Source organism: Lissotriton vulgaris, chromosome 6, assembly GCF_964263255.1.
Source record: "Lissotriton vulgaris chromosome 6, aLisVul1.2, whole genome shotgun sequence".
Classification (NCBI taxonomy): domain Eukaryota; kingdom Metazoa; phylum Chordata; class Amphibia; order Caudata; family Salamandridae; genus Lissotriton; species Lissotriton vulgaris.
The window spans coordinates 1,713,772,914-1,713,786,243 of record NC_141694.1 but is presented as its reverse complement, the minus strand read 5'-3'; the positions used below and the strand labels follow the sequence as shown (position 1 = coordinate 1,713,786,243).

Here is a 13,330-nt window from a genome sequence, read left to right as displayed (position 1 = left end):
TCAACCAAAGAAAAAAGCAACTGAGTAACATGCACTTGCATTCACTTAAGTAACATCATCTTCAGTGCGGTGTGTAGCAATTTGCTGGCTATTCACAAGAGTTCCAAGTGTTGACGGCCTGGTTGAGGGACGTGACGAAATGGGCACTAGCATATGAGAGGAGATTGAAAGAGGTTAGATCTGATGACAAAGCAGCTGAGGAAATTTCCCATTTGGTGGAAGGGGCAAATGCCCTCAGCTGAGAGACAGAACTGGATGATTACAGTGGCAATGAAGGGTCTGAGAGCTCCTGAGGGCATATGGGCTATGCCTGTGTGCGAGAGGTGTGTTGCTCGACAAGAGTTATATGCATAAGCATATGTTCCACATTATGGACTCAATATTAGTAGAGTACGTAGTATACATATGTTATACACTGTCAAATATATGTCTGGAAAGCGTGGGTGCTAGAAATACCATCAGTGATAAATAGAAGAGCTGAAAGGAAAAAAATAATGGTATGTACTCAGATGCAATATTCTACAGGGAAATGGTGATGTCACTCACATGCATTGTGACTGGTTTGTTAAATGTGTTGGTTTATGCAAATAAATATATTTAAAAAAAACAATATCATCTTCTGTAGTGTGGCTATTAATTTCTGAAATGAGATGTTGAGGTAATGATTACCATAAAACATTACAACATGTTCATCGTAATTATGTTAAATGTTTAAAAACATTCAGTATTTAATTCTACTCTTACCTTGCTATTATAATCTTGCAATATGTGTAGCATATATTGATCTAGAACATACATCTCTTTTGTGGGTACGGAATCTGTATCTGGATGGAAGTTGCCCAAATTTCCCAGCATGAAGCGCAGTGTATTTCGGAGCTAATAATGAAAAAGGAGAATTCGAAAAAACATGAAATATAGAATATCATCCATATGAAGCCACATAAATATTTTTCTGTAATTATTAGACATAATTGATCATTCAAGGATTTGCAAACAATTAAAACTGTAAAACAAAACATGTGCGGCTGCAGTATTAGTTGGAACAAGGAAAAGACATTTTTCAAAATGATTGCACACTGTGATTTAATGGAAATTATTAATGTATCTTTAATTTGAGAGATTAATGTAACCTAAAGTTGCAACTCTGAGACTCATGCAACCGAGAAAAAAAATACGATCGAATATTTTTTATTTCATTTGTTTGATTTTACCTTGTTGATATCATCTCTGGCGGAATTAAGCACAACGGGCCCAATGAAAACTTCAGTAAAAACGTTGGACTCAGCAACCCACCAGCGAAGAACATCAGCACCATAAGGAGGTTCTTTAGTTTTGTCCTATGAAAGGGTAAATCCATATTCAAATTACCAGTTTTTAAGTTGTTAAGTTGTGTTAGAAAATGCTACAAAAATGTATCACAATCATTTGTGTTTATTTATAATTTGATTTCGCTTAAAGCACAAATATGCATTAAAAACCTTCCAGGAACTGTTCATAAAATTCATATCAGATGGGGGAAAATTATGAGGAATAATTGTTTATTATAAGACAAAAAAATTGTATTCCTTGACATTTTAAGTTAATTTGCCAGACCCAAATGTGAGTACTTTGAGTGAGTCATGCACAGTGAATTATAGAACGAATTAAGCAACTGGCTCCTTTAACTACCACATGAATGAAAGGTTTTCATTTTATATTCCAGGTGTGGAATGTGGCATGTGGCATATCAAAAAGTCCGCCATCATGTCAGATCTCAATCTGAACCCACCAAACCCTTACATGAATACTGTGTAAGACTGTTTTCAGTGTTGTATATTTTCAGTAAGATCCACCAGGTGTCTAGAGGGTTTCTGCATTGAAGTTACATTCTGAAGAGACTATCCCTCAGCAAAATCAAAAGTACATTGTTTCACAAAACCCTACCTCACTCCTCTGATATTGGGTTACTCATCCCCTATGATTCTACAGAGATTCGATGACAACAGAGGATGACAGCAGCTGACAAGACACTGCAGATTCACTGGTTATCTCCGGAAGTCCCCAGAACGTGCAGCGCACTCGCTGCTTTGACACATCTTATCAGGACCATGTGTTAGACTCCACCCTTAATTTAGCTCAAGATTCATCGCCACGAGCGCCGTACAAGCCACTGCTCCATGAGGAGGGACACTCCTCCGGTCCTGTCAACGGGAACATTTATCTCTGGACCAGCACATTTATCTTCAGCTAGTACTATTTCCCAGGCCAGCAGGGACAGAATTACAACCAATCGGTTTCTACACCTCTCTTGCCTTATTCTGTACCTCTGTTGCTTCTTTCTGTACTTTTCTTGCCTCTTTCTGCACCATTCGAGCCTCTTTCAGCACCTCAGCTGCTTCCTTCTGCATATCTCTTCCTTTTTTTGCACCCCTCCTGCCTCTATCTGTACCTCTCTTGCCTCTTTGTACACCTCTCCTACCTCTTTCTGCACCTCTGTTAGTTGTTTCTGCATCGCTCTTGCTTTTTTCTGTACCTGTTGTTTCTTTCTGCACTTTTCATGCCTCTTTCTGCACCCTTTGAGCCTCTTTCAGCACCTGTGTTGCTCCTTTCTGCACTTCTATTCTTTTTTTTGCATCCCCCTGCCTCGATTTGTACCTCTCTTGCCTCTTTGTGTACCTCTCCTACCTCTTTGTGCATTTCTCTTGCTTCTTTCTGCTCGGTTCGTGCCTCTATCTGCACCTCTCTTCCGTCTTTCTGCACCTCACTTGCCTCTTTCTGAACTTCTCTTGCTTCATTCCACACCTCTGTTGCTTCTTTCAGAAATTCTCTCGCCTCCTTTTGCCCTTCTCTTGCCTCTTGATGTACCTCTGACTGAGGGAGTTTTAATCCCCCTGCCCTTTTATGCACCAGGGTCTTACAGCGGAGGTCATGCCAATCACAGGGGTCCCTCAACCCATAGTGTACCCTAGTGTATGTAGGTGTTTTTACTGTATTCTAAGTGTCTTTCAGCATATCACTGACTCCAGGTCTGGTTAGTTAGTCAGTTACCATCAGTACCAGTCAGCAAAAAGTTGGATGCACAGGATGACTTCGCAAGAAGGCCTCTTTCTGAACCTCTGTTGGTTCTTTCTGCATATCTCTTACTTCTTTCTGCGCCTTTCTTCCTCTTTCTGTACATGTCCTACCTCTTTAGGCATAGTTAGAAATTACATTTAAAAAACTTTTGAAATTCACTGAAAAAAACAGGTTATAATGTATAATGCTAATGTTTGTAATCAATGTACGGAGTAAGTTAAGTAGTTGTGAATACCATGAACAAGATTATGGACAACATTTGGTCTGTATATTTGTTCCAAAGCTATTAATAAATTTGAACCTAAAAAATAACAGGTATGAAAATGAACTAAAAGATTTGAGTGATTTACCAACAAGACTTATTCTCATAAAAATAGTGCATGAGGCGTGGCTACGAGCGTCAAGATGGCGGTCGCACCTTAGGTGTGCTCCGGACCCCTCCGTCATCTGCGACCACCGGGACTTCCAGATTACCTGCAGCCGGAGCATTGCTGCTGGGGAGGCCGTCGGTGCTCCGCTGGGGACGGTGGTGGCGGACTGGAGCCGTGTGAGTGGCCCCGGTCTCCCTGGCCCGCCGCGCGACAGTCCTAAGATGGCGGCATTTGCAGCGAAGGTCCGGAGCCCGCAGCAACCTGACACCGGAGACTGCCTGTGTTCATCTGCGCGGGGGGTCTAAGGTAACTGGCTCCCCCCTGCTTTTGCGGTCTCTAGCTGGGCCTCCACCCCCATGGAAACCCGGGTGCATTGAGAGCGGGTGCCCGCCGCAAGAGGACAGCAAAATCGTCCGTCAGTCGGGCGGCAGACTCTGGATATTCAGGGCACCCGGCAGTACGCGGCGCTCCTGCTTGGGATTGGCCCGCTGCTTGGTGGTGCCTGCTGCTGTTTGGCTCGTCGGGGGGCCTTGTGCCTGCCGCCCGGGACCTAGGCGGGCCCGCAGCTGTACCTGGGACGTCGGGCCTGGTTTGGCGGCCGCTTGGGACTGTGTTGAACCCCTATGGGGGCAAAGATTGCTGCTGCTGCCCAGGGTTAGACCGGTTGGGCCTGGCGCTGAGAGCCTCAGACGGAGGATTGCCTGTGTGGCGGCGGTGGGGCCCAATGTCCAGGACTAAGGGCATTGGCGCTGCGGGGCCCCAGCACGTCACAGCACCCGGGGCCTGGACTGCTGACCTGGGCGCCGCGGGACCCATTGCATCACAGCGGTGGACTGGTTTGGCTGGTGCCTGCCGGGGGCCGGACTGGTCGTAGTTGGCACCACGGGCCCCACTGTGTCATGGAGGCAGCTCGAGTGGGGCAGCGCTGATTCCTGGTGGAACGTCGAGCCTCTGCTCGCTGTGTGACCTGCTGAGGGGGTGCTCATTCGCTGTCCCCCCTCGGGCCTGGGTGGACTTTTCTGGCGTAGCAGGCCTCTGTCTGCGGTGGATGCTACTGGGACTGTGGTCCTCCACAGGAGGTTATCGCTGGTGCCTCGGGGCAGGCTGATGGGAGCAGGGCTTCCCTACTTCGCCATTTTCTGGGACCAAGCACCATTCCTGGAGGCGGAGAGCCTGTGGAGGTCATGTGGGTGTGATCTGCATGTTTCAAGATTGCCCCTGTCGAGCCTGAGGCCTGTGCTGCTACTGTGGGCCCTGCTGGTGGTCGGTGGAGGGAGGGCGTTCAGCTCCTGCGCCTTGGACTGGAGGTAAGGAGTGGGGGTGCCGTGGCATCCGGGTTGGGTGGAGGACTCGGCCGTCGGTCGTGCGGCAGGCGGGTGAGTGGGGCTCTGGTTTGCATGACCTCCTTCCCCTCATCCTGTCTCCTCCCCCTCTCCCCCACTCCGGGTGCAACCCCTGCGACTGAGGTGATCTGACCCGGCTGGGCCTCTCCTCCCTGGGCCCGGCGCTGGCTGTCACTGTGTTTCTGAGGTCATCTGTCACGCAAGCTCCGGTGCTGTTACTATTCCTGCGGTCGCTGTGTGTGGTCACGAGTGGGATCCAGCTAGGGGAGGGGGTCCTTGGGATCCCGTTTCTCCCCTTGGGCCAAATATGGGTAGAACAGACAGATCAATGAAGGTCCCCGCCACCCAAACCAAAATGGATCGCTTCACCACCCCAGAGGGGGATGGGGCATTGGGGGAGTGGCTGGGCATGAGGCTCCTCCATCGGCTGAACTGGCCACCATCCTCTAGGCCATACATACGTCCCAGACCTCGGTGGAGGGCAAAATTGTAGATGTTAAAGTGGATGTGACTCTCATTAGGCAGGACCTTCGCAATGCGAATGCCCGGATTAAGGAGACTGAATCCAGGATCTCCTCTGTGGAAGACGACGTGCAGCAACTCAAGGGGCAGGTGGCCCGTCTTCAGTCCCATACTCAAGAGTTGCACCGCCTGGCGGAGGATGCTGAAAACAGGTCCAGACGCGACAACCTTAGCTTGGTGGGCTTTCCAGAGGGAGTGCAGCGGGGTCGTACAGTAGACTTCCTGGAGAGGTGGCTGTGGTCGTGGGTGCCCGAAGGATTCTATTCCCTGGGTTTGCAATCGAGCGGGCCCACCAGTCCCTGGCCCACAAGCCTCTGCCGGGTGCTCCTGCCCGACCGATCATAATGCGGGTTCTTAACTTCAAGGATCGAGACTTCATCCTGTCTGAAGCCTGCAAGCAACAACGGCTCCTCTATGACAGCTCTGCCATTATGCTCTTCCCTGATTACACCTGCGAGCTCCAGGGCCAACGTCGCTCCTTTGGAGAGGTCAAGCAGAAGTTGAGGGCCCTCAATATTCAGTATCAGCTCCTCTTTCCGGCTCGCTTGCAGGTGGTATTTGAGAACAAGACACTGTTTTTCGGCAGCCCGATGGAGGCGTGGACCTGGGCGACGAAGGAGCGCCCTCTGCGGGCTAAGGGTCGTGTCCTGGGCGAGGAGGAAGCGGGGGCGGGCTAGGCCGCCCCGCTCCCCCGTTCCTCAGCCTCCACGTAACCGTTCCTGTAGGCGCCGTGACCGGAGACGGGCCCGCTCGGACTCCCCGCCGGGTCATACGACAACACGTGGAGAGATGCCAAAGGGGACGTGTTGTCGTGGAATGTCAATGGCCTCCTGGACCGGCATTAACGCACGGCAGCCTCTCCACATCGATATCCTGATGCTCCAAGAAACACACCTCCTAGGTAACTGCTGCCCCTTCTTAGTTCGCTATGGCTATGATGGGGTATGGCACTGCGGGGGTTGCCATCCTTCTGAGATGTACGCTGCCCTTTGTCCTCTGCCAAGTGGTGCATGACCCTCAAGGCTCATTTGTGACAGTTTGCGGTTCGTTAGCTGGTTCCCCACTCACCCTCATGTTGGTGTATGCCCCCCCTCCATGCTCGCACCCACACTTGCGCACACTGCTGCCCTGTTACACAACATGCCCGCAGGCAACATGGTCATTGCGTGTGACTTCAATGCAGTCTTCGCCCCAGCCCTCGACATAACAGGCCCCCCCATCTGCCGCCCGGACGGCAAGTGCGAAACAACTGCGAAACTGGTCTTAGTCCCTGGGGCTTTGCGATGCATGGCTCATATGGCACCCACGCAGCATCCAATTCACGCATACATCCGCGACTCACCGCACCCAAGCGCATATAGATGCGATCTTTGCCCCCGTGCCCGACTGTTCCCCGATTGTTGACGTCCGCATCCTCCCCAGAGGCATTTCTGATCACTCCCCGATACTCCTTAGCTCAGGGGCCCCCCCCTCCCAATGCCCGCCAAAAATGGAGGATGAACGCCTGGTTTCTCAAGGATAGGGAATTCAGGCAGGAGGTGGGGAAGGAACTTGCACGATACTTTGCTACCAACGAGGGCTCAGTGGCCTCTCCGGGTACCCTTTAGGAGGCGGGTAAGGCAACCATACGAGGCTTCGCAAAACGGCAGCTTAAGACCCAAAGGCAGTCACAGCTGCAGGAGATCACCTCTAAGGAAGCGCAGGCGCTTCGCTTGGAACAGCTATTATCCACATCTGAGGATGCCGCTCAGGCCCGACAGTTGGCCCTCATCCAGGATGATATTAAACAATTCTCCCTGGATGCGGTCAAGCTCCTCTGGAGGTCTTCGGTAGCAAGAGTTTACAGATAGGGGGATAAGAATGGTACGATATTGCACAGGTTGTCCAAATATCCCAGGGCGAATCATATCATCCCAGAGGTGGTGGACGCAACTGGGGCAGTGCAGCGTGCTCCCGTGGCAATGGCAAACACCTTTGCGACTTACTACCAGAGGCTGTACACAGCACCTACTCCCGAACTGATCGTTGTAGCCCTCCTTGACCAGGGAGGGGTGTGCCTCCCTAGGCTGAACCATCAGCTCAGAAGGTTCTGGAGCGTTCCATCTCCTTGAAAGAAATCGAGGAGGCGATCACCCTGGTCTCCCCGGGTAAAAACCCCGGGTCCGGACGGCCTTCCGCAGGAGTATTATACGGCTTACAGAGGCACCTTGGCACCCCACCTTGCCAAATTGTTTACAGAAACCGTGGAGAGAGGTCCCTTTCCGCCAGAAACGGATATTGCCACCATTGTGGTTCTCCCGAAATCCCAGCCTCCCTCCTGACTATGTGCAGAGTACCGCCCAATATCCCTCCTCAACACCGAGATTAAACTTTATGCCACCATTCTGTCCCAACGGTTGAAACCCTATTTAGCCTTACTGGTACACCCAGATCAATGCGGGTTCATGCCGCAGCTTGGGACCCACCATTGCCTCCGAAGGCTGCAGCTGACCCTGGCAAATCAGCACCTGCTCACTCCGTATTTGGCACTCCTGTCCATAGATTTCAAAAAAGCTTTCGACTCCGTGGACTTGACGTACCTGCAGGGCATGCTGATCGAGATGGGGTTCTGGCCCAATTTTTGCTCCCTGGTCCGGGTCCTTTACACTCACCAGAGAGTGTGAGTACTGGTCAATAGGGTGCTGTCAGAGGCCTTCCCCTTCGCCTGGGGCACTAGGCAGGGAAGTCCCCTCTCCCCGTTGCTATTCGCCCTGACGATGGAGCCCTTGGCGTCTTTGCTACGGGCGGAAGAGGGTCTCCATGGATGGGAATGGCCCGATACGGATGCGGACAAGATTGCATTGTACGCAGACGACGTCCTTGCCTTCCTGTCTGACCAACTTCCTCCGGGCCACACTGCCTCCGGATCCTGCACACATTCGAGCAGGCCTCAGGGCTGTGGCTAAACCCCGGGAAGTCAGTGTTGGTCCCCCTACATCTTTCTAGAGAATGCTTTGATTGGCAGTCTACCATACCACTCCGGAGGCAGTCCTTTAAATATCTAGGGATTTGGGTCACCCTTCTTCCCGAGCAGGGCTGGTCACTTAATGTGTCCCCGCTGGTTAAGAAGGCCAAGGAGGATCTCCTTAAATGGAAAACGCTGCCTCTGAACACCCTGGGGAGGGGAGGGGTTCAGGGAACTGGACATTCTACTCACCAAGTTTCTCTGGAGCGGATGACGGGCCCGCATGGCTCTGTCGACTTGCCAGATTCCCTCCTACGATGGCGGTATGGGGATGACGCATCTGTATCTGTATGTCTTGGCGGTGCGTCTACTGGTCATCCATAACTGGTTCAATGGGGGCTGGTCGGACCCAGCCTACAGGCTTGAATTGAGCGAACTGGGGCTCACGATCATCCAGGCCATGATGTATGGGGGGCCCATTCTGAACCAATTGCCGATGTGACGCGCTCAGTGTTGTTGGCCTGGCGGGCGTCGCTACGGCACACTGGCTGGACGGGGAAGTTGACCCAATGTACTCCCCTCTGGCAGGGGGCTTGGCTCTGGGAAGTCAGTGGATTGCAAGGGTTAAGACCTGGGATCTTATTGGCATATCCCAGCTAGGAAACATATGGGCAAGGGGCCATATGCTGTCATTCCAGGAGCTCTGCACTCACTACTCCCTACACCCATACCAGTTATATAAATACTTGCAACTGAGACATGCCCTCCACATGCATATCACGGACGACATGAGACTCCCCGAATACAGCCCCACTGAAGCCTAAACGATGTTGGGAGACTTGGGTAGAGGGGGGGGGGGGTTCCCGCATTTACTGTACCCTCATTAAGAATACTCCCACATCTCTAGACAAGTTACGGGATCAATGGGTGGATTGGGTGGGCCCCCTTGACGAGGTGGACTGGCGTGATGTCCTTAGGGCCCCCAGAATCGTCACCGTTTCCGCCAAACTCAAGCTGGTTCAGCTCTACTATTCGCCTGCACAGAGCGGGTTTGCGCCCGGATGTGTCATGTGCAAGATGTAACCATGCCCTGGCCGATTTCCTCCACATGGTATGGTTGTGTCTCCGCTTGGGACAGTTCTGGTGATCCATAGAGGTGGAGCTAACGGAGGTGTTGGGCTGGGAGGTTCCCCATGACCCACGTCACTCCTTGCTGGGGATCACTGACGGGCTGGATGGGTCCAGGAATGATAAGTTGTTTTCAAACAAGGCTATGACGGTGGCCAAGCGGGACATTGCGGCGGCCTGGATAAGCCCTGACCCACCCACCCTGAAGAGGTGGCGAATAGGGGTGGACTTGTGCACGACCCAAGAGAAAGCTCTTTATAAAGCTAAGGGGTGCGTAAAGAAATATCGCAGAGTGTGGGGGAAGTGGTTGGGGAATGTGGAGGGTCCTGCTTAATCTGGTTCCAAATTCCGCATATGCATTTTTATGGGGAACATGATTGGGGGGTACAGTGCTTGTGCGAATGAACTCATACTTGTGATTCCCGTGTATTGGCTGATATGTTCCTGTGTGTTTAAAATGAATAAAAATGTGTTTATCAAAAAAAAAGTAGTGCATGACTCACCTGCCCTCCATTTATCACCACATCAGGATCAACTACGTTGCCAACAGATTTGGACATTTTCTCTCCTTTTTCACTCAGGGTAAATCCATGTACGACCACAGTCCTGGTGGGGGACAAACGCAAAATTAGCGTAAGAGTTCATAGTACACAAGCACTGCGTTTTCCATGTAAAACAAGCTCTTACCGAGTTTGCAAATAATTTCTTCTATTTACTGTATAGTTGCTTAGGAATGAACACATTTAAGTCTAAATCACTCTAAAGTGTGTACTTTCCTTTGGAATCTAAAGAAGTAAGTGTCCAAAGTGAAATTTTGCACACAAACATCTTTAGCTTTGATTCATATGTGGAGGATTCAATCAATCTTGCCCGCTGTTGGTATGGTGTTCAGTCTGGTGTAATCCTCAGGCTGCATTCAATAGGGAGATCACTGAAGAGTGTCTGTCATGTGACCTAGGGCCCCATATACCATAGTTTTTATATGTCCGACAAACAGTCAACAAATTGGGCAGTCCATCAATTTTTTTGAAACCTTGGATCCTAAACCACCAAAAACAAAGGCTGGCTAAAAGTGAAATCTTGCCTCAAGGAGGGAATATATGGAAGTCGCTGAATTAGCTAATTGCTCTAAAGTGGAGCACTTAACGACTAGCACCATGGTGGGGCGGAACCATAGTTGCATATGGTAATCAACACTTGGGACTGGATCCTGCTTACTAAGTTTACATTTAGTTTTATTCATTGTTATTTATGCTTACCCGTTGGGGCAGTTTGATCGGCCTTCCACTAGGATTTGCCAATGTGATGAGTATTCCACCCACACCTAATTGTGTTTTTCTTCCTTCTTTAAATGTTATGTTGCATACGCAAAACGGTTCTCATTGCCAATATTGAGAAGCTTGGGCTTTGTCACATGCAAGTCCACACTATAATTTCTCCGGCAACTTCGCTTGCTCATTGGGTGCTCCAGCATCTGCTCTTTCTAAACAGCTGCACTTTGTCATAGGGAAAAACGTTTGTTCTAACCTTTTTTATGTTCATTTTCTTTTGCCTTTGCTACTATGACCTAATGGTCACACTCCTCTTTGGATGATTTTATCAATTTTACGTATTTAATATCTGTATGTTTTTATTGTTTTTATGATTATTTTTTAGTAATCGAATAAAGCTATGATGATTCAGCTGTGATAAAAGTGCTTGTTGAATGGGTGCATGCAGTGTATCATGGTGACTTTGCTCGGGTATGAAAGTACTCAGAAGTTGATGCAGGGAAAGGTATCCTTCTAGCAGTGAGCGTGGAGCAGGCTTCAACGGGTAAGATCTGCTTTCCTCAAATGAATGCTATTCATGGTAGTAACCCAAATGTCACAGGATGGGTGTACACAGAATGTGACAGTGTTTACCAGAGGCCAGCGCTTTATCCGGTATTTGCACCGTACTTGTGGCACCGGGGGTTATGGAAAGAGCCAAATAGTAAACACACCTACAATCCATACAAGTTCACAATTGACTTCAATTTCAGTTAACTCGGGACAGGGATTACAATGCAGTGTCCAGCGGGGTGAAGTTCGGAATGTGACCAACACGCAGCACACCGTTACAAGTAAGAGTAAAACCACATTCCTCTGCTGTGCAATACGCATTAAAAGCTGTGAGAGCCACCTGTGACGCTTTCATGAATGCCTCAAGTAACAAGGAGCACACAATCACTTATGAACCACTGTGCATGACTTGGAAAAGAATGGTAAACATATTTTTTCTTGCATCATAAACATGCTCAGTTAACTTTTTTTTGTTGGAGGAACACAAAGGGCACGGTAAGTTTCAAGCAATAGAACTTGATGGAAAAATAAGTATTTTTTTTTTTATAAACAAATTTTATTAGATTTTCCATGGCACACGATGGACGGAGCCCACCGCATACATAGCAAAGACAAATCGGATAAAAGGTACCAATTATTTTATACAACAACTTAGCCTGAAAACTAGCAGGCCTAACAACTGTAACTCGACCCACGCTCCCAATATCGGCGCCTCCCCAGAGTGCTGACATCAGTTTCTTACAGTGACTATCTCCGTGCGCACAGGTTCATGTTGAAAGGCGGAGACCAGTGCGCAGAATCGAAGAACCGACAAGAAACTATTGAGGTGGAAAAATGGAGTTTGGAGGATGGGGGCGGGGGGGCTTGGGGAGGGGGGGCGAGGGGAGTCAGTATGGAACCTGCAGCTAAATAGTCTCTCTACCAGATAAGACGCCACAGAAGGTAACTTGTTCATCTGATTGCGAATTCCAGATGCAGAACCTTCCCTTACAATATACACCAAAGCAGTGCCCCCCTGGAGGTGGGCCAGTGAACGGTATTAGACCAAAAAGTCCTGGAGGACCGAACACACAAAGTGCCCGTCACTAGGGACCGGACTGTCAAGGCAGAAGTGTTTGGTAAACGTGTGCAAGGATGTCCACGCAGCAGCCTTGCAGATGTCCAGGACAGGAACTGCACGAGCTAAATAACAGTAGACACGGCTTTGGCTGGGGTGTAATAAGCCCGCAAACCCGAAGGGTGTTGCTTCTGGGCAAGTGAGTAGATCTTTATGCAGGGTACAATCCATCTGGTCCGTTTATACAACGCTTTCCTCTTTGTTCTGGTGAACACTACAAAGAGCAGATTGTCCACCGGGTATTCTTTGGCGCAATTGATATAAAAGGACAGTCCCCTTTTAGGGTCCAGCTGGTGGGTTGGCTGATGTGGAACGGTATCACTATTTTCGGCAGAAAGGAGGCATGGGTTCAGAGGACCAGTCTGTCTACAAAGAAGCTGGTTGGTGTATGAAGGGTGAATAGAAGGAGCCTGTAGCTCGCCGGCCCTCCTGGCCAAAGTGATGGCCAAGAAGACTGCCTTGATCGTCATAAGTCTGAGAGGACAGCTGTGCATGGGTTCAAAGATGGGGAATACATCAAAAAGGTTTAAACCAAATTAAGATTCCAATGGGGCATAACGAAAGGTTTGGGACGAAACATGCTGAAGACCTTTCAGAAAATGATGCATGACTGAAACAAGGAGGGATTATCCGGCAATCGTAAAAAGCTGAGATGTCAAAAAGATACTCTGTAACTGTGCCCTGAGCAAGGCCTTGTAGGCTAAGGACAAAACAACAACAGCACTGCGGACAAGGGTGCATAATGTGGGCCAAAGTGTTTCCCAGTGCACCAAGCCACAAACTTGCACCAAACACAGGTACATACAGTTTTTGTTGATGGGCGCCAGACTGCCAGGATTATCTCACAGAGTTCAGGAAGGAGTTCGAAGACCCTCAACTGTTGCCACTTATCTCCAAGCATAAACAAGAATGCACAGGTTCGGATGCAGAACACTCCCTTGTTTTTGTGAAAGAAGATCTTCCCGAAGAGGCAGCCTGAACGGAGGACAGATGCACATGCTCAGGAGTTCTGAATATCAAACTCTCCT

At 49.5% G+C, this 13,330-nt stretch overlaps 1 protein-coding gene across 1 annotated transcript in view; it reads right to left on the bottom strand.

The window, feature by feature from the left end:
- IARS2 (isoleucyl-tRNA synthetase 2, mitochondrial) overlaps positions 1–13,330 on the bottom strand; it is a 628,540-nt gene that overhangs the window by 138,174 nt on the left and 477,036 nt on the right. Inside the window, exons 16-18 of the mRNA XM_086927919.1 lie at positions 9,866–9,968; positions 1,212–1,337; positions 745–876 (exon numbers count right to left, since the gene is read on the bottom strand). Coding sequence (XP_086784045.1) covers positions 745–876; positions 1,212–1,337; positions 9,866–9,968 — 361 coding nt within the window. The remainder of the gene's footprint in view (positions 1–744; positions 877–1,211; positions 1,338–9,865; positions 9,969–13,330) is intronic.